This window comes from Mus musculus, chromosome 5, assembly GCF_000001635.26.
Source record: "Mus musculus strain C57BL/6J chromosome 5, GRCm38.p6 C57BL/6J".
NCBI classification, from domain to species: domain Eukaryota; kingdom Metazoa; phylum Chordata; class Mammalia; order Rodentia; family Muridae; genus Mus; species Mus musculus.
Genome location: NC_000071.6, coordinates 33,335,182 through 33,354,048, shown reverse-complemented (window position 1 = coordinate 33,354,048; position 18,867 = coordinate 33,335,182). Strand labels below are relative to the sequence as shown.

At 45.4% G+C, this 18,867-nt stretch overlaps 1 protein-coding gene across 2 annotated transcripts in view; it reads right to left on the bottom strand.

Moving 5' to 3' along the window:
* The window catches only part of Maea (macrophage erythroblast attacher), a 37,723-nt gene extending 19,246 nt beyond the window's left edge, over positions 1–18,477 (bottom strand). Inside the window, exon 1 of one of the 2 annotated variants that reach the window (NM_021500.2) lies at positions 18,404–18,477. In NM_021500.2, the coding sequence (NP_067475.2) occupies positions 18,404–18,472 (69 nt within the window). In that variant the 5' untranslated portion in view covers positions 18,473–18,477. Of the gene's footprint in view, positions 1–17,637; positions 17,942–18,403 lie in introns of those variants that run through there. The other variant, XM_006504041.2, reaches the window with a different exon arrangement.
* Positions 18,478–18,867: the final 390 nt, after the last annotated feature.

Below are 18,867 nucleotides of genomic sequence, written 5' to 3'. Positions count from 1 at the left end.
GTCTCTGCCTCCCAAGTGCTGATATTAAAGGTGTGAGCCAACACCCCGTGGTGGGAGAGTGAAATCTGTTCTTAATATATTTTAATTCAATGGAATCCAGATATTTTAATTTAGATATACAATCAAATTGTGTTTTCCCCCTCTTTATACTATGTCTTTAAAAGCAGAGTCCTCTTAACTCAGAGCATATAACATTCCCAGTGTTCATAGCTTCCCTGATTGAGGATGGTACACACACACACACACACACACACACACACACACACACACACACACAGAGTAACTCTTCACTGTCTAAGATTCCCATTACTGATGTGCAAGGGCCACAAGTGGAGCAGATGTGATGTGAGCCGCAGACCATGCCTGGTTTCTTGACCCCATCAATCCACAGACCTATTCTGAAAATTGCTCATTATGCAGAGCCGTGTACACCAGCCAATCAGCCATGCTGCACCTTTTCTGTTGTCAGTAAAGCTAATCCTTACCAAATTTTAAAAAAAGGAGTATGCTGTTATTTTTATTTATATAATTCACAGACTCTAACTCCCCCTAGAACGTACCACTTAAAAGGTTTTAGTGTAATTGCATGGTTGTGAAATCATTACTACTATCTACTCGGAGAGTGTTTTCATAATCATGTCATAGCCATCCCTCAAGACACAAGCACGCAGACATGACTGTCTCTGTTCTTGAAACTTCACACAATTGAAACCTTAGGTTATAGAGACTTTCCCTGACCTTTGGCTTAATGTTGTTTCAGAAACCGATCCACAATGTAACCATGATGAACAGTGTTCTGCTCTCTGTCTGGATGCATAATCCTGTGTTAATACCTCAGTTTATGTACACAAATTGAGACCACATGTACTTTGGGGCGGTTATGAGTAAGGCTTTTGTTCCTTGTATGGACAGCAACTACTTAATAAATGCCTAGGTTGTTTTAAAAGGTAGCAGGACTGTTTTTCACTCCTATCAACAGTGTCTAAGGGTTTATAATTTCTCCACATCTTTCTTCTGTAGCCATTCTAGCAGAAGGAAATAGTATGTCCCAGTGGCTTTCTGGAGAAAGCCTTTGAATTGTTTTAGGTTTTGGAATGCATGTAGGTACACAGGGCCAGCATGTACAGGCTAGAAACTGGTATTAATGGTGTCTTCTTAATCACTCTATTTTATCAGGGCATTTGGCTAGTCTACATAGCCAGTTGCCTTGGGATGCCCTGTCTCAGCCTCTAGGACTAGGTAGGCTACAAGTAAGCTCCCACATCATAGCTTTTTGTGGGAGGGTGCTGGGGATCTGAACTCTGGTCGTCCAGCTTGCGTTGTTGAAATCTTTGCTTTATCTACTATGTCTGCTCATTTTTAAAATTTAAATTATTACTCAACAGTAAGACTTCTTCATATACTCTAAATACTAGCTCTTACGAGAGAGGTGATTTGCAAATGTTTCTTCCTATTTTGTAAGCAGCTCTTTTGGTCATCTCAGGAAGCTTACACAAACAGTCTTTACTACATGAAGTTAAAAAGGTTGCAAGTCTCTGAGCACGGTTGAGCGGCTGGCTGAGCTAAGTCTGGCAAAGACACTCTTGGTGGTTAGTTATGACCTCACATTCTTTTGGTATGCACGCAGAGGAAGACGGCTCAGTGGTAAAGGCTTTGTTCCCAAGCCTGATCATCCGAGTTTGATACCTAGGACCCATGTTACAGAAAGAGAACTGAATGCTGTTCTCATCTCCACTCGTGCATGCCACACATAAGCCCACGTTAATCCAGGCTAGGACCAGTGCTGCACAAGAATGCAGTGCCTGACAACCATGCATGAAGCCCTATGCTCTATCCCCAGCAGCACACAGAACCAAGTAAGGTGGCATATGCCCGAGTGCTTGTACTCAAGCAGGAGAATGAAAGTCCAAGATCACTTGATAGTAGAACACATGTGATATGGCAGTAAATAGGGAAGTGACTCAGGCAGAAAGGTTTAAGGCGAGATGGGGAAGAGAAGGGGTGGGGGAGGGTTAACCAAAACTAAGGGTGTATTAAAAAGTCATGTGAAAACCCATTTTGTAAGCTAATTAAACACTGAAATAAAAATTTAAAAAAACACTTTGAATGTAGTCACTTTGCACTGGTGAATAATATTGCTCCCAAAGCCATAGGTTATTAAATGAAAATTCCAGTGCCAGATGTGGGATCCCTCCCCAGTTGTCCCCAGTTGTTGGCCAGGCAAGTCCTAGAGGTCCCTAAAATAATACAGGCTCTACTGCCATTGCTCATGGTTTGTGAATCAGAATTGGATGGTTAAGACCCCATTGCTGAAAACACCGCACACTCTGGTGGCAGAAATAGAAAATCAAGATAGAACTGAGCTGGAAGCTTCCTTCTTGCTGGCTAGCTTTCATACAGTGCTGGAAGGTGCTACATAGCCTGCTTGCTAGAGAGGAAAAATAGTCATTGGTAGCCTTACTCAGCTGTGGAACCCATGTGCTACACTACCACCCTTCCAGGAAAGACCTGACCACTGTTGCAATAGTGGTGTGAAATGTTAGCTAGGATAACTAACCATTTTCTGACTGAGTTTTAGACCCACAACATAGGAGGAATTGACATTCGGTACTCTAAACCTGGTCAAAAGTTTATGGCTGGTTCCCTAGTGGGAAACTTATTATAGCTGCTTTGCTAAATGGCCATGCTGTCATGCTGCCTTCTAACTATCTATAACTATAGACTAGCACTGTTCTCAGTCCTGGTCAGAGAAGCTTCTCTTTGTAGCTAGCAACAGTTAATGCAAAGACTCATTTAACTGACCAAAGTGCTGAGAGTACATGACTGTTGTGTACTGGGCCCTAAATGGGACATCTGTGTGTCACCCCCTCCACAGCTTAAGGAACACTGAAGAGGGAGCAGAAAGAATGTAAGAGTCACAGGATGGGGAAGAATGCTGTGGCTACCTGCACAAGATGGGGCCCATTAGTATCCCATCATGGATTGAGAAGAGGTTCATAAAGCCCTACACTCCACAAGGAGCCACTGGCAATTAGAGGTTGCTGCAGGAGTGGGTATCTCTTTCTTCAGTGGTATACTGCCTATGCTCCAGTAGATAATTCCCTCCCATGCTCACGCAAGCAACTCTAAATTAAACTTACTAGTTCACAAAAATATAAAACAAAATAAGTAGGGGGACTAGGGGGACTTGTTGAAAGAAGATAGATTTGATAGGATAAGAGGGGATAGGGTAGTGGGTGAAAATGAACAAATATATTTATATTCAAAAGGAGAACTGGAGATGGCTCAACAGTTACAAGCACTTACTGCACCAATGTGTGGTAGCTCACAACTGTCTGTATCCAGTTGTAGAGGATCCCCTACTCTCTTCTAGACTCCACAGACATGGGGCACAGATGTGTGATACACTTACTACTTCCAGGGTAGCTAAGGCCACACAAAGAAACCCTGTGTCAAAAAATCCTAAACAAACAAATGGCAAATGGAACAAGGGGTTAAAATAAATCTCGAAAGAAGTATGTTTAAAGTAAAAATGCAAAACGTAGAAACTTCATCATCCTTGGACATAAACTACACTTCAGGATCAGCCTGAACTGCAGAAGACTCTCAGAAATACAAACCCTAAGAACCCTAACTTTATCACTGGGGCTCTGTCCCAAATCCAATCAGCTCTCAAAGGCCATATATGGGCCTTCAGCATGTATAATCTCTTCTCATGTTCACAGCTCCCCATAGAGCAGTCTTCCACCCAGGCTTGTGCTCAGGGATAGAGAATCCAGACTCAAGGTCAGAGCTATCGCTATCGCTGATATTATTCTAGCTTTCTAGAAGTTTTTAATTTTAGATCTTTCATCTGGTTCTTTGACTTTTAGTTTTTGTGTATGATTGATGTAGGGACCCAACTTTACTTTGTATGTGAAAACCCAGCTGTCTCAGCAAGGTGTTGAGTTCAAACTGTACAGTGTTGGGATCAAACCTCAGCAATGCAAAATAAATAAATGCCTACCTTCAATTTGGGTAGATTTGCCTATTGTTTTGCAAATATCACCTGGTCACACCTCCATAAGGAGTTTTGAAACCCAAAACTCCAAGTTCTATAACCACTATTTACAAGTTATCTTGGCTGGTTTGGGTTCCTGACTCATACTGTGGATTTACAAGCAGCTTGCCAATTTCTAGCGGGGGGGGGGGAAGCCAGCTGAGAGTTTGATGCAGCTCACACTAACTCTGCGCATTAGTTCAGGAAGTAATGTTAACCTAACAATACTGTCTTATTCGTACATGCCGTATTATTTTTGTGCTACAGTAAATCAAAAATTGTTTTAGGCTGGTCACTTCTAGGGTACAGAAATATAGCTTATTTTTATACACTGCTTTTGTACTCTGCAACACCGATGAACTATTTATTATTAAGTCTAACTGTGTGATAACGTGCATTAGGCACCCATGATCATGTCATCTTCCTTCTTTCTTTCTGCTCTGGCTGTGTTGGCCTCCTTGTCTGTCTGCACTGGCTACAACCTACAGACCAAGGGTAGAATCTAAGTGGTAAGGAGTGGTGTCAGTGCTGTTGCTGACCTCAGGGGCACTTTCAACTCTGATGTTAGGTAGTATGTTGAACTCACTCTGTAGACCAGGCTGGCCTCGACCTCAGAAATCTGCCTGCCTCTGCCTCCCCAGTGCTGGGATTAAAGGCGTGCGCCACCGCCCGGCTAGGTAGTATGTTAATACCCCTAGCCCCTTCCCCACTGTCATGGCCAAAAAAAGGTGCTTTAGCTTGTCATTGTGTTTCTAGCCATTTCCACCAGTATAGGAAGGAAAGGGGGTTGTTTTTGTTTTGTTTTTTGATGACATGAGGCATTTACTGTTCACAATTAAGCTAATTTACTGTTAACACAATTAGTATGTTAATATGCTGGTTTTTTAGAAGCCCTTTATAAGGTTGAAGAAGTTGGTGTTTTTAGCTTTAATAGGTGTTACTTTGTCAAGTGCTTTTTCTGCATTTCTTTAGTTGGTCATGTGGTCTCTGTCCTTTATTCCAATAATATGTGCATTATACTGATTTCCACAAGTTAAACTAACTTTGCATTTCTGGGGTAATATTCATTTGGTATTTTGAGGAGTGTCAGCCCAGACTAACTATAGACTTCCTAATCTGATTTTCCTACTTCTACTTTCCAAGTGCTTGGGATACCAGCCTAGCTCAGATGTAGAAACTGCCAGGGCTTTAGCTTGTACTTATTCATAAAGAACACTGTTCTGTAGTTTTCATGTGTTGCTGTCTGACTTTGCTATGAATAATACTAGGCTCACAAAAATGAGGTTTAAAAAAATGCCCTTTCTTCCTTATTTCTTAGAAAAGTTTGTGTAGAGTTGATGTATTCCCTTTTAAAATGTCTAATAGAATTCACCAGTAAAGCTATCCAGTACTGGGCTTTTCCAGGCAATTGGGAAGTTTTAAACAACTGCCGTTGCATATTACAGGGTCATTAGTTATTGCTTTTTAACGAGTAAAAGTGCACTTTGTATAGCTCAACTCAATACATTTTTCCTTTGATAACACATTGTTTGTACCCCCATCAGGTCTGTACAGAAACAAAGGTCCTACTTTTTCTTATACATTTGAATCAATTCTTAGTTTATGTCTGGAGGATTCTTTAGAAGAGTATTTGAGTTTCAATTTAGCCTTATTTTATCTGCTTGTGCCAATATTTAAAATTTTACACTTAGTAAACATACTTGATATCTCTCAATGTGTCTGGGCAGTAGCAGGAGTCAGTGACAATATTTTTTTCTTTCTTTTTTTTTTTAATATTTACTTATTCTGAGCATTTGGGAGGTAGAGGCAGGAGGATCTGAGATGGAAGCCAGCCTGGTCTACATAGCAAGTTCTAGGACAGCCAGGGCTACAGAGAAATACTGTCAAAAAAAAACCTAAACCAAAACCAACCAAACAACAATCAAAGATTTATGTACAGTAGTGGTTTGCCTGCACCAGGGGCATTCCCACTGATGGCTGTGAGCCACCATGTGGGTGCTGAAAGCTGAACTCAGGTGTCCTGTCAGAATAGCTGTTCTTAACCTCTGAGCCATCACTCCAGCCCCCATATGATAACTCGTATTTAAGGTCAGGCTCTCTCTAGTTAGCTGCTGTTGGAGTCACCAAACATCCTCATCCTTGTTTCCACCAGTGAAGCCCAGTCATGACTTGCTGAGGCCGGAGAGAAGCAGCTGCACTCCCACCTGCCAAGCAGCACTCTCTTGTGCTGTCGTCTACTTCAGGGCCTCCTTTCCTCAAGCTGCCTCCCATACCTGCTTTGAGCTTTCTGACATCATCTGCTGAATACTCCCCTTCCCCACTGCCATGGCCAAAAAAAGGTGCTTTAGCTTGTCATTGTGTTTCTAGCCATTTCCAGCAGTATAGGAAGGAAAGGGGTTGTTTTTGTTTTGTTTTTTGATGACATGAGGCATTTACTGCTCACAATTAAGAAACCTCAAAGGTACTGGAGCAATAGCTCAAAGGTTAAAAGCACTTAACTATTCTTCCAGAGGACCTGAGATCAGTTCCTATCACTCATTTGGTGGCTCACAGCCATCTCTAACTTCAACTCCAGGGGGTCCCATGCCCTTTTCTGACCTCCATAGGAATATACATGTATGCAGGCAAATACTCATTCACATAATATCAATAAACCTTAAAAAAAGCCCCAGCGTAAGCATCCCAAGTATTTGCTAAGAAGCCAGCCATACCTTCTGTGCCCTAGAGAGCATACAATAGCATCTCTAGCAAATCACAGAAGTTCTGTGCTACCCAAAGCTACTACTCCAAGTATGGCCATACCATGAAGACAGACAGCAACAGCCTAAACCCCTATTTCAAGTGGACTTCTTTAAAAAACAACTACATGTTTCTAGTCTAATTCTAAGAAGCCATAATACAATGTGGCTGACGATGATCAAGATGGAAAGAGAGCCTGCAACATCATCACTCCTTTTTCCTAGGCCCACCTTCATGTCCATTTTTTTGTTTGTTTGTTTGTTTTTGTTTTTTTTCAAGACAGGGTTTCTCTGTATAGCCCTGGCTGTCCTGGAACTCACTTTGTAGACCAGGCTGGCCTCGAATTCAGAAATTCACCTGCCTCTGCCCCACAAGTGCTGGGATTAAAGGTGCGCCACCATGCCCGGCTCATGTCCATTTTTAACCCACTGGTCACATGCAGACCTGTTTTATGCCAGCAGTCCATTTGAGAAAAACCCAAACAGAGCAACACACAGGCAGCGCACAATGCAGCATAGCATGCTCTGCTAAAGCTGGCATGGCATGACACCAAAAGGCACTACAGCCAGTCTCATGTGGTCAGAAGTCTTCATCCTTGACATAATTCAGTGAACCAACCTACAGCAAGCCTTAACGCACCAGTGACACCTCACACTAGTGAGGCTTACTCTCAGTCTGTAGGTAGCACAGAGCCCACCAGCAGTCCCAAGTAGCCTGGACTCTCGGGGTCAGTAGCGTTCTGCTCTTGTTGGTGTTTCCCTTGTTCTAAGTAAAAAGCACTGTCCTATGCACAACATGCACCAGGCATCATTACTAACTCCCACAGAAGCAAGACACTCAATGTAATAATGCCTGTCTTCCACCAGCTGTGTTCTTTCTCAAGCTCCTTCAGTATCACCACTGTCAGTCCAAGATTCACCCTGGCCACTTCTTCCAATTGGCATGCTGTCGTGAATAGACATCTCCTCAGGATATGATACAACTGGCCACTGATGGTACAGAGGGCAGTGGCTAGGCTCAGTGCCTACTGCATGGCCAGCTGACCACTAAACTTTATCAGTGCCTACTGCATGGCCAGCTGACCACTAAACTTTATTTTACAAGTTTTGTGTTGTTGTTGTTTTATATGTATATGGGTGTTCTGCCTGCCAGTATGTGTGCTTGCCCTTGGAGGTCACAAGAGGGCATCAGACTGCCTAGAACTGGAGGTACAGCTGGTTTTTAGCTGCCATATGGGTACCAAGAATTGAATCCAGTCCTCTAAAACCAAGTGCTCCTGTTAAACCCTCTCCCCAGCTCCCCACTAAACCTTCCTAACAGTTGTTCCTAACTTCTACTTCATACTTTTTTGTTTGTTTTGTTTTTCCAGCAACTTTACTGAGGCATTATTCATACTTCAAAGTACACTCATCTAGCGACTATGATTCTTTAACTTTTCTTGTTTACAGAAAACTGCATTTATTATTACAATCTCTTTTTAAAACATGCTTTTAATCTCGCGAATAGATTGCTATAATTCTATTTCTTCTAGTCTGGGCAAATATTAATGTACTTTCTGTCTTTTTAACCTCTGGTTGTTTTCTCATTTGCAACCAAGGTCTGTAAAGCCTGACATCATAGCAGGTCTTTGAGAAGCATGCCATTGTACGCCCTGGCCCTGGAAATGAGACTTGGTCCCAAGTCATAGCACACTGGCCAGAACCTGCCACAGGGTCCTGCTCAGCTATGATGAGTCAAAGAAATCTATCTTCTATCTGGAGAGGGGATGAGGACTGGGAATATTAGCAAGCATTGGAGTGTTTGGAGTTCTGGCTTCCCATATGGAATGCAGGAACTCAGCACAGCATCTACTGCAGGTCCTTCACAGCTGCCTACCTCACTAGCTTTGTCTGCTCTTCTCCAGATGCTTTTTGTTCCACTCATATTGAGCATACTTAGAGTATATAGACTCGTCCTTCAGCATATGACCCCCTACCTACTGTCTGGACTACTCTTTAAAGATTATTCTTATAGAACTTCTTACATGCATACATGAAATATGATAGTCACCCTAATACACTCATCCCAATTTCATTATTTTTTCTTCTTCCTTCATCCCTCATAACCTAGTAAATCCAGCTATGTGCATGGGCGTGGGGCCATCCAAAGGAGCATGGGGAACCTATCAATGGCCACACCTACAAAGAAGAATTCTTCTACTTCCCCAGGAGCTACTGACAACCTCAAGAGTTCCTCTCCTAGCCATGCAGGAAGTTTGAGTCTGTGATCTTCTGCAGGTCCTATGCAGGTAATCAATCATACTGGTGTGTGCTGATGAGTGCCTCTTGATGTCCTCTGAGCCTTATGCCACTGCACCGGTAGAATGGCCAGAATAATACTTAGAATTACCTTTACCCTTCAGCAGAGTTTCCATGAACAACACAGTGCAGTGGATGAAGTACTGGCTGTAGGAGAAGGCAGAAAGAAGCAGAATTGCCATTTCAGTAGGTGACATGAATGAGAAGCCAAGAGACAGGACAGAGGGCTGAGAAGAGAGGCTGTTGTGGTAGTAGAGGAAAGGCATCATGAAGAGCTAGGCTGACTCCTCTTAAAACTCTTGACCTTTACTTAAGGAACCACGCGTCAAACTGTATGGCCTGTGAACTGTTAGCTATCTGCAAAAGGATATGACGGGCAGAGATAGAACAAGCAACCACCTGGGAGCCACATCCACTCTGCAGAGCTGAAATCACACCCATTCTCAGCAGCAGCAACTGAATTAGGCTCCCACTCGGGTGTTCATAAAATACATCCAAGAATAGGTGTGGGGTCAAAGCTTCCTCCAAATTTCTGGCCCCAGTGGCTGTCCTTTACTGTAGGAGGAAAGTGGGAGATGGATTTGGAGAAGGCAATTAAGTTAAAGCCTAAACCAAGATAACAGAACTCAGCACTCAGGCATCCAAGGCAGTAAGATTGAAGAGTTCAGGGCCAGCCTGGGCCACACCTATAAAGAATGATTCTACGTCCCCCAGTAGCAGCTATCAACTGCCAACAGTTCCTCGGTAAGGGGATGGGACCTCAAGAGTCCCTCCCTTATCCATACTGCAAAACCCTGTTTCAAAAGTAACCCCACAAACAGATTTACAAGTTCCACTTTTGGGGCTGGAGAGATGGCTCAGCGGTTAAGAGAATGGCTGCTCTTCCAGGCCCCATTCCCAGCACCCTCACACAGACATACATGCAGACAAAACACCAATGCACATAAAAATAAAATAAAATAAAAGATTTTTTACAAAATCCACTTTAGCCATTCTAAACTAAGCAACTTACAGAGTTTAAGGTAATGCTTTTCAGGCTCCTGGAGCAGGGATCTAGGGCATATCAGCCATGTGGATAGAGAATTCCTTTAAGTCCACAAGACTCATGTGATCACCAAGAACACAACTAACAGGATCAAGCTTGGGTGCTGTTCCAGTATTCTGCAGATAGTTCAATAATGAAGAATGAGAGTTGGCTGTGAGCCTGGGGAAGCCAGGCAAATAACTACTGTGGAAGCCAAACAGGAATGTACCTCAAGACTACAGAGAAGTCACTAGCCTGAAAAGGTCAAGATGAACACCAGGATACCTGTTAGCAGGTTGCTGTGAATGGACATGTGGTCAAAGGGTCTGAGCAGCCCTATAAGGTTGCCCAGTGGCCCTAGCAACAGCATGACCATGGACAATGTGAGCAAGAACAGAAGTGAGGCTATTCTAAAGACAGTTCTCAGGGAGAGGGAGGGAAGGAGGAGAGAGAACGGGACACTTTGTTCACTGGATAACTGGCAGCCATTATTTGCACATCTTTTAACTGTGAGGGATGAAGATGAGCAGGGGTAGAGAACAGATGACTTATTTCTAAGTCACTGGAACAAGGCAATGAGTATAGGCAAACAGGTCACAAATGAAAAGCAAGCCATGAACACAGCCCATGGGGTATGGCACAAGCATAGGAGCTTAAGGTGAATGAAAAGAGCAATACATGAAACAGCTCTTGGATGCAAGGGACCCTCCAAGTGAGCCTCCAGGGCCCCCAGAAGTGAGCAACTACTGGGCTAATGCAGAATTCACACAGATGGCTGACTCTAGGCTGGAATTTATCAGTAAGAATGCCAGACCTGTATGGACAGGAGGTTGATGTTGCAATCAGGCACAAGTAGGTTAGAAAACTGATTTAAAGGAAACAAAGAAGGGATGTGTCTGCCTAGAAAAGCATGCTGGAATTCAAGTGAACAAAAGTGACACTAAGTTTTAAGGAATTTTCCAACCAGACAGTGGAGAATTTCATTTGGCCAATAGCTGTTTATCATGACTCTGTGCCAGGAACTTGGATGTGCAGGGATACAGCAGTGACCAACACATATTCTAAAGGAGATGTCTAATAGAAAGAGAAGGAGAAAAAAGGTCACAAGTGTAGGTAATTCTGTTGAATTGTTAATACTATAAAGAAACCAAAACAGGGAAGGGGGTGGGAGGCTAGAGAGATGGTTCAAGGGTTAAGAGCACTTGGTACCCCAGAGGACCTAAGGTTTGGTTCCCAGCACCCAACCCAGGCAGCTCAAAGTACAACTCTAGCTCCAGAGGTGACTCCTCTGGCCTTCTCAAATAACCTGCACTCAAAAGCACATACCCACATGCAGATACACACACTTAACTAAAAATAAACCTTTAAAAATTAATAAATAGGGTTGGAGAGGTGGCTCAGTGGGTAAGAGCACTGACTGCTCTTCTGAAGGTCCGGAGTTCAAATCCCAGCAACCACATGGTGGCTCACAACCACCCGTAATGAGATCTGGCGCCCTCTTCTGGTATGTCTGAAGACAACAACAGTGTACTTATTTATAATAATAAATAAACTTTAAAAAATATAAATAGGGAGGATGCAGAGGTGTATGCCCTTAATCCCAGCACTCAGGAGGCAGAGGTAAACAGATCTCTGAGTTTGAGGCCAGCTTGGTCTACATGGTGACTTCCAGGACAGCCAGAGATATATAGAGAAAGTATCTCAAAACAAACAAACAAATGGGAATTTAAAAACAAAAACAGGCTAAGAAATGACCACAAATCTCTCTTTTATTTAGGCAATAGTAAGCTACAAATGGGCTATGTATTTCCAGGTTCTGTAAGTCGAGATAGATGTGGCCAGTCTATGTTTATAAATGTTCCACAGGGATTCTGGAAAGATGCCCCACAGGAAACTGGTCCACGTGGCATAGCAGTGTTCTCAACCTTCCCAGCTAGACATGAAGCCTGTCTCCCAGCAGCTACTATTAACTATGGATTTTAAAGAGAACAGGAGACTTGGAGGTGTGACTCCATGTGTGTTGAAAGGATAGAGTGACAACCTAGGAGTTGTAGCCTGCCATGGAACAAGTCAAGAAGACACTGTCTTCAACTAGGATGGTAAGCAGTAGGTCTGAGGCTTTGAGGCCAGTATCTATTGTTCATTTTGCAAGTGGCACTCCTGACCTACCTCCCAGATAACCAAAGAAACATATACACTGCAGTAGTCACTAGTAGAGTGAGAGCTGGAGAAGCCTAGCTGGAGGCAGAAGCCTGACGTCAAGCACTAAGGCTACCTCACCTCTCAAGGTTAATTGGTGACACCAATGAGCAAGCAAAATGATTCCTGATTGTGGAGAAACAGTAAAGGTACCAATAGACTACCCAGAAAAGAATGGAGAAAACCTGGAGAAAAGTGGGGCAGAGCAGTATGATAGAGAAAGGAGAAGATGGGGAGAGCAGCAACAGCTGCTAGCTACATACTCACAGACCACCCCAGTAAGGCGGGAGCTGGGGAAGTGCAACACAACAGGAAAGCAGAAAAACAAGCGGATGCCCTAAAGTTAGGTTAAAGTGGGACATGTGGAACCCATAACTCATGATAGGCATGGACAGCTGAACTGGTAAAGGTCGACAGACGAGTAGGAAAGAGTATCTAAAAGGACAGCAGGAAGAGGCTGGGCGTGATGGTGCACGCCTTAAACCTCACCACTTGGGAGTCAGAAGTGGATCTCTGAGTTCAAAGCCAGCCTGGTCTGCATAGCAAGTTACAGGACAGCCAGGATTACAGAGACATTGCCTCCAAACAAACAAACAAACAAACAAACAAGCAAGCAAGCAAACAGGATAGGAGGGAAGGTAGCCTGAGATGGAGGCAGGTACTGGGTAGCACCAGAGGATCACAATCAGAAAAGTAAAGCCAGGCCCAGTGTTTTCTCCAGCCAGTCACATTCTGGCAGATATTTACTAGTTATTACAACAGTGAATACTTCTTTTCAAATTTTCAAAGGAATGGTTCCTATGTCTAAAGATTCTGTAGCAATACACACCAGCACCGGCAGAGCCTGAACTCTGTGACACTGAGCCCCATGAGACTAGTGGTAGTCAAGGAACTTCCACAGATGGATACATACTGGATATAGATGCTGGTCAGTCTCCTTTCTTCTAGGCCTACAGTCTCACACACTGTCTAGGTCTTTACCAGCCATTATCATCCTGCTGGCCTATGTGCCTTCTAAGGCAATGTCAGCTAAGACTTTACACAGTCCATGGCTTCAGAGCGCCAGCTATTATTTCCATGCTCACTAGCTGACCATGTCAGCCAAAGGAGCCCAGTCCCCTTCCACTACTCAACTTCACTTTGGCTTCAGTAGTATCTTTTTCAAAAGTTATTTTTTATGTCTGTACATGTGAGAGGACATGAGTGCCAGAGTGTATGCAGATGTCATGTAAGTAGAGGTCACATTACAACTTTTAGGAATTGGGTTTCTTCTACCACAAGGCTTCCAGGGATCAAAATCAGGTCACAGGTTTGTCAGCAGGCGCCTTTACCTGCTGCGCCATATCGCCCATTCTGGTTACCTTTTACCAGATCTATCTATATATTAAACACTCCCTTGTTAAATGCTATCTTCAGGCAGGGTATGAATTCCGAGAGGACACGCATAAGTACCTTTCATAACACCTGAGGGCCCTCGAAAGGCCTGATAGGAAATTCATCAACAACTGCTATCACAGCAAAGGCCAAGGGCTTGTCCTGGATATGGCCTACTCAAGTCCCTTGCCACTCTGTGCCTCAACTTAGCAGTGCCTCTGGCATGGTCCACCCACCACACAGAACTAGGCATTACAAAGCACTTTGTTTTCCTAACTCAAAATCTGTTTAAGGCTGGGCAGTGGTGGTGCACGCCCTTGATCCCAGCATTTGGGAGGCTGAGGCAGGCGGATTTCTGAGTTTGAGGACAGCCTGGTCTACAGAGTGAGTTCCAGGACAGCCAGGACTATACAGAGAAACCCTGTCTCAAAAAACCAACCAACCAACCAACCAACCAACCAACCAACCAAACAAAAAAACCCCACAAAATCTGTTTAAGACAATAACATGTAAAAAACAAACCCAGCAGCTATCAAGGTATTCAAGACTGCACTTTCTAACCTCAGTAGACATCTGCCTTTCAGAAGGACAGAGGTATGCCAATTGGACACACAATCACTCAAATGTCCGACAAATCAAAAGCAAGGTGATTGAGGGGGTAGGATACATGCATCAGGGCACAGGTCCTTAAGAACAAAAGGAACTCAGACTGGCCCACTGACAAATGGCAGGATCTAAAAGGAAGTAAAAGGAGGCTGCTCCAGACTAGAACACAGAGTGTTGAAAAGTGGCAGGGTTTGGCAAATGAATAAAATTACAGTTTTCTAAGTACTTAAGGGCAAAGAGTGGACCAAGCATCCTTAGTATCAAACAGCCTGAACACTGAGAACAGCTGGCTCAAATTTGTATATGAAAAGGTCTGGCCTACTCTAGGATTCCACTATGGCCACCACCTAGCAGTAAGTGCATGTCCCAAGTCAAACTTTTATGGCTATTAGCATCTCTCATACTTGATGATCCTCCCAACGCAGCCAAGATCAGGTTTACAAAACTGCTCTAGAAGTTTAATCCAGGGTATGCACTAGGCACTCACATTCTCTGTGATAATTCAGGCTGTGAATTTCCAAAGCAGTATTTGGTCAATCAGTCTGTTATCAAATGCAAGGCAGGAAAGGCAAGGAAGTATTTCTGTAAGAACAAACTTCAAGGACACGAAAGATTATGCTTGAGAATACTGTACCCAGGTTTCCGTAAAGCAGCAGCAGCTCTGTGTGTGTGTGTGTGTGTGTGTGTGCATACTTGAGTGTCTGTGTATAAGAGAACTGTGGAAGCTGGGAACCTGACTGGGCTCCAAAGAGGATCAAGGTACACCACCAGGGTGAGATTCAGAAAGAAGCTGGGGTCCAGGGCTGGCTACCCCAATATCTTCAGGTCCTGACACTGGACAGTTGCCACCTGATTAGGTGGCAAGTAGAAAAGGTGACACAATACTATGCTACAGCTACCTGAAGGGGGGGTTAAAAAAAAAAGAGTAGAAATATTAATGGAATGATGATCACTTCAGTAGACTAAAGAAGAAAAATCTCCCTTTATAACAACAACAAAAAGCTTAAAAAAATAATTCAAACAGGGGATCTTAGTTTATGATTCTGGGCCACGAATCCTAGTCTCCCCTTGCTTCAAAGACCTGTCACTTTCAATCTGGCACCAGTCAGACTTCAACAGGAAAAAAAGCTACAGTCAGAATACAAGAGGATGTCTCATGAACCACATTCCCAGAGCTCTGAAAAACACAGAAACAAGTTCCCTAAAGCAACATTCAGTCCAGAGGTCCTCATGCTGGTGACTTTGTATCCAAGGCAACCTGGCAATGTCTGGAGGTATTCTGGGGATACTCCTACACCTGGTAGGTAGAGGCTAGGGATACCACTGGGATAATGAAGCTGGAAGGTTCCAAGGCTTATAAAGAAGCCTGTGCCAGGCCACCACTATGGAGGAAACACAGGAACAGAAAAGAGCCATGCCCAGGGTCAGGGGATGCCACCATAGCCCCTCACAGGAAAAGAAGATGGCTGCCAGGTGCCTGAGACTGCAAAACAGACATCTAGGTCCACTGCTTAAGCCACCCGCCAGATCCCAAGGCTGCACATCTGAAGAGGCCTTGCTCTGCAGGTGAACAATCTGTCAATAAACATACATAAGTTATGAAATGTTCAAAGAATAAATCTTAAAAAATTTAAGTCTGTCCAGTATACTGCAGTCCCAACTGCTTTTGGGGAGCCCTCCAGCCACCAGTCTTCACTTCTGGGAGGGATCCCAACCCACATGCCATACATGCATCTGGACCCTCCTAAGGACTGACCACAAACACCTCTCTCCTGGTATTCTGATTGATTCTGTCATCAAACACTTCTGAATCAAAGTATAAAGTGCCCACCATCAATTACTGTTGAAAAAGTACAGAAGTGCAGCTAAGTATGCATCTCAGTTGGCAGGATGTTTGCCCATCATGCAGATGTCCTGGATCTGATCTCTCTCACTGCACTGCCTGGAATCCCAGCATTCAGGAGACAGTAAGAAGGATCAGAAACTCAAGGTCATCCTTAGCTATCCCAGTGAGTTACAGCCCAGCCAAGGCTACAACAGACCTGTCTCAAAAAAAAACAAGTCAAAACCAGCCAAACAACAACAATGTAAGGGGAAAACGTGAACAAAGCAAAGATACACTGTCAACAAAGCAGAGAAGTTATAAGGCAAGGGTCTGCAGGACCTGGAGGGAGTAGCATTTCTACTCACAAAAACTTTTCTTTCTATCATTCGTCAAAGAGAAAAAAAGAAAAGAAAAGGTGTGATTCTGTTTCCATGACACCACCACCTCTCTGTACCTGCACAGAGATCCACAGAATCGTTTTCGTCAGAGCTGTGCAATAGCTTTGGAATGCAGAGTGCATTCCTGGTCACCAGAGGACGGACTGGAGGAACCCTGACCATCCATTTCACTGCCTAATGCGTTCAGTAAGCCAGAGAGGGAGGGAGCTCTGAAACCTTTCCTGTCTGTGGGTCCCAAATTCACCAGCCAGAACAAATAGCCACGTTCTCCCAAAGCAACCTCATTGCAACAGGTCTGGAAGTCCTGGCGAGGCCCAGACGTCAGTGGTTACAGGTCTAGTGATAGAAGGCCCCAAGTATGACCACTGTTAAGAGTCAGGGTTTCCATCTGTCAATCAACAGAAATCCAAGAGTGCCAGGAAACTACAGGATTGGTAAGAGTCACCTGTAATCCCAGCACTCGGATTCATGGCCTACAGAAGCCTGCCTCAAAAAAAAAAAAAAAAAAAAAAAAAAAGAAAAGAAAAGAAAAGAAAAGAAAAGAAAGAAAGAAAACAAGGCCTGAGGATGTAGCTCAGTAGCAGAGCATTGGCCTAGCACGTACAAGACCGAGGTCTGTCACAAGTACCTCCTACTCCCCCAAGCCATACATTTTGAACATCTGACAAAAAAGACTGGTGGTGTTTGCTCCCTTCCTTAGTCAAATAAAGCACAGGATACAAAACATTGATCAAATATGGCTGCTCACCAACTATAGAAGAAGGCCAGCTGGGCCTTGCTTCTGCCCTCCTGTGAAGACAAACTACTCCAGAGCAGTCAGATGTCACAGGGACAATGACAAGAGATGCCTTCCAGGGAATGCCAAGACTTCCATGTGCAATATAAGCTCGCTCACTTCACCCTCGGGGAGGAAAACAAGTGCTCCCTAGGGCTTACATCAGACAAGGGAACACCAGCAGAAGTCAGGTGCCTCCCATACAATCTGGGTCTCCCTAAGCACAGAAAAAGCGGTCTCGCCTAGAACCTGTAGTCTTCAACCTTAGCTAAACGACCCACCCACCCACCACCAAACAACCACTGGGTCACCAAAGAGATGGATGAGGTGCCAAGAGCTCCAGAAGAAAAGCTGCCCAGACCTCAGCCAAGGAATGTAGAACACGAAGGCTCTGCCGGCCTTCCTTGGAACCAAAGAATTTTTTTCTTCCTCTTAAGGCTTTTCTTCCCAGGTACTTCACCGCAGTCCATCCGGTACCATCAAGCCCTCTAGCAACTGAAGCCTCCCAGTCTTCCGGCGGGGATGAACGTTTGTCCTAAAGGAACGCACTGGCGCAGCGACCACCCAAGGTCACGCCCCGGAAACCAAGGGCAGGAGCTGCGCTGGAGTTCTGGGGACGCCCAGCGAGGCGGGGTGCCACCGGGTCGCCAGTGCTCCCCACTGGCCCCCTAATTAGCACCAGAGGCATGCCCGCCACGCCCCAGGCCGAGCTTCCGGAAGGACGCCCCGGGGCCGCCGCGACCCACCTCCGCGTCCAGGGCCCCTGGTTCTTTAGTGCCCGCCGCCCCGGCCGTGGCCTCGCTGCCCGCACTCGCACGGCCCGCAGCCTCTCGGCTTTGAAGGCTGGGTGGGAGGCAGGGCTCAGGCCCCGCCGCCCGGGCCTCGGAAGCCCTCTGACTCTGTCGCCCCGCACCACCTAGGTCACAGTACACCGAGAGGTCCCCCTTGGCCCCATCGGGAGGCCCCGGCCCGTGCCCATCGCGCTGGAGAGCCGCAGCCCCACCGCCCCCGACCCCGCCCCCGGCCGTGCAGTCCCTCCAGAAGCGACTCCGGCAGCGACCCAGCCCCTGCACCACCACGACCCCTCCCAAGATGCGGTGGCGACCCTAGCCGCGCCTAGAACGCACCTTGAGGGTCGGGTACTCCTGCACCTTCAGGGTCATGGACAGCTGGGCCGCCGACTCCTGCACCGCCATCTTGGGCCGGCCGAGCGGAGGAGGCGGGTACGGGGCACGCCGGATAGTGACGTGCTACGTACGGGAGCAGGCGGAGCGGCTATGAGTCTGCACCAATCGTGTCACCGGGCCGCCCGAGCGGAAGAAGGCCAGAGCCAATCATCTTTCACGGGCTCGACCAATCGCCGGCAGCTCTAGAGAGCGGCTTCCTCATTGAATTGTCCGCTGGCGTAGGCCGCAGATGCGGATTTAGTAGAGCGGGGATCCCGACGCCATGGACGTTCGGAGGGTTGGGGCTGAGACGACTCACGTTGTGGTCGCACCCCCCCCCCACACACACACCTCCGAAGTCGCCTCCCGTAGTGGTCACAGGCCCTGCCTCAGCGCTCGGTGGCCGTTATCTCTGAATGGTCACT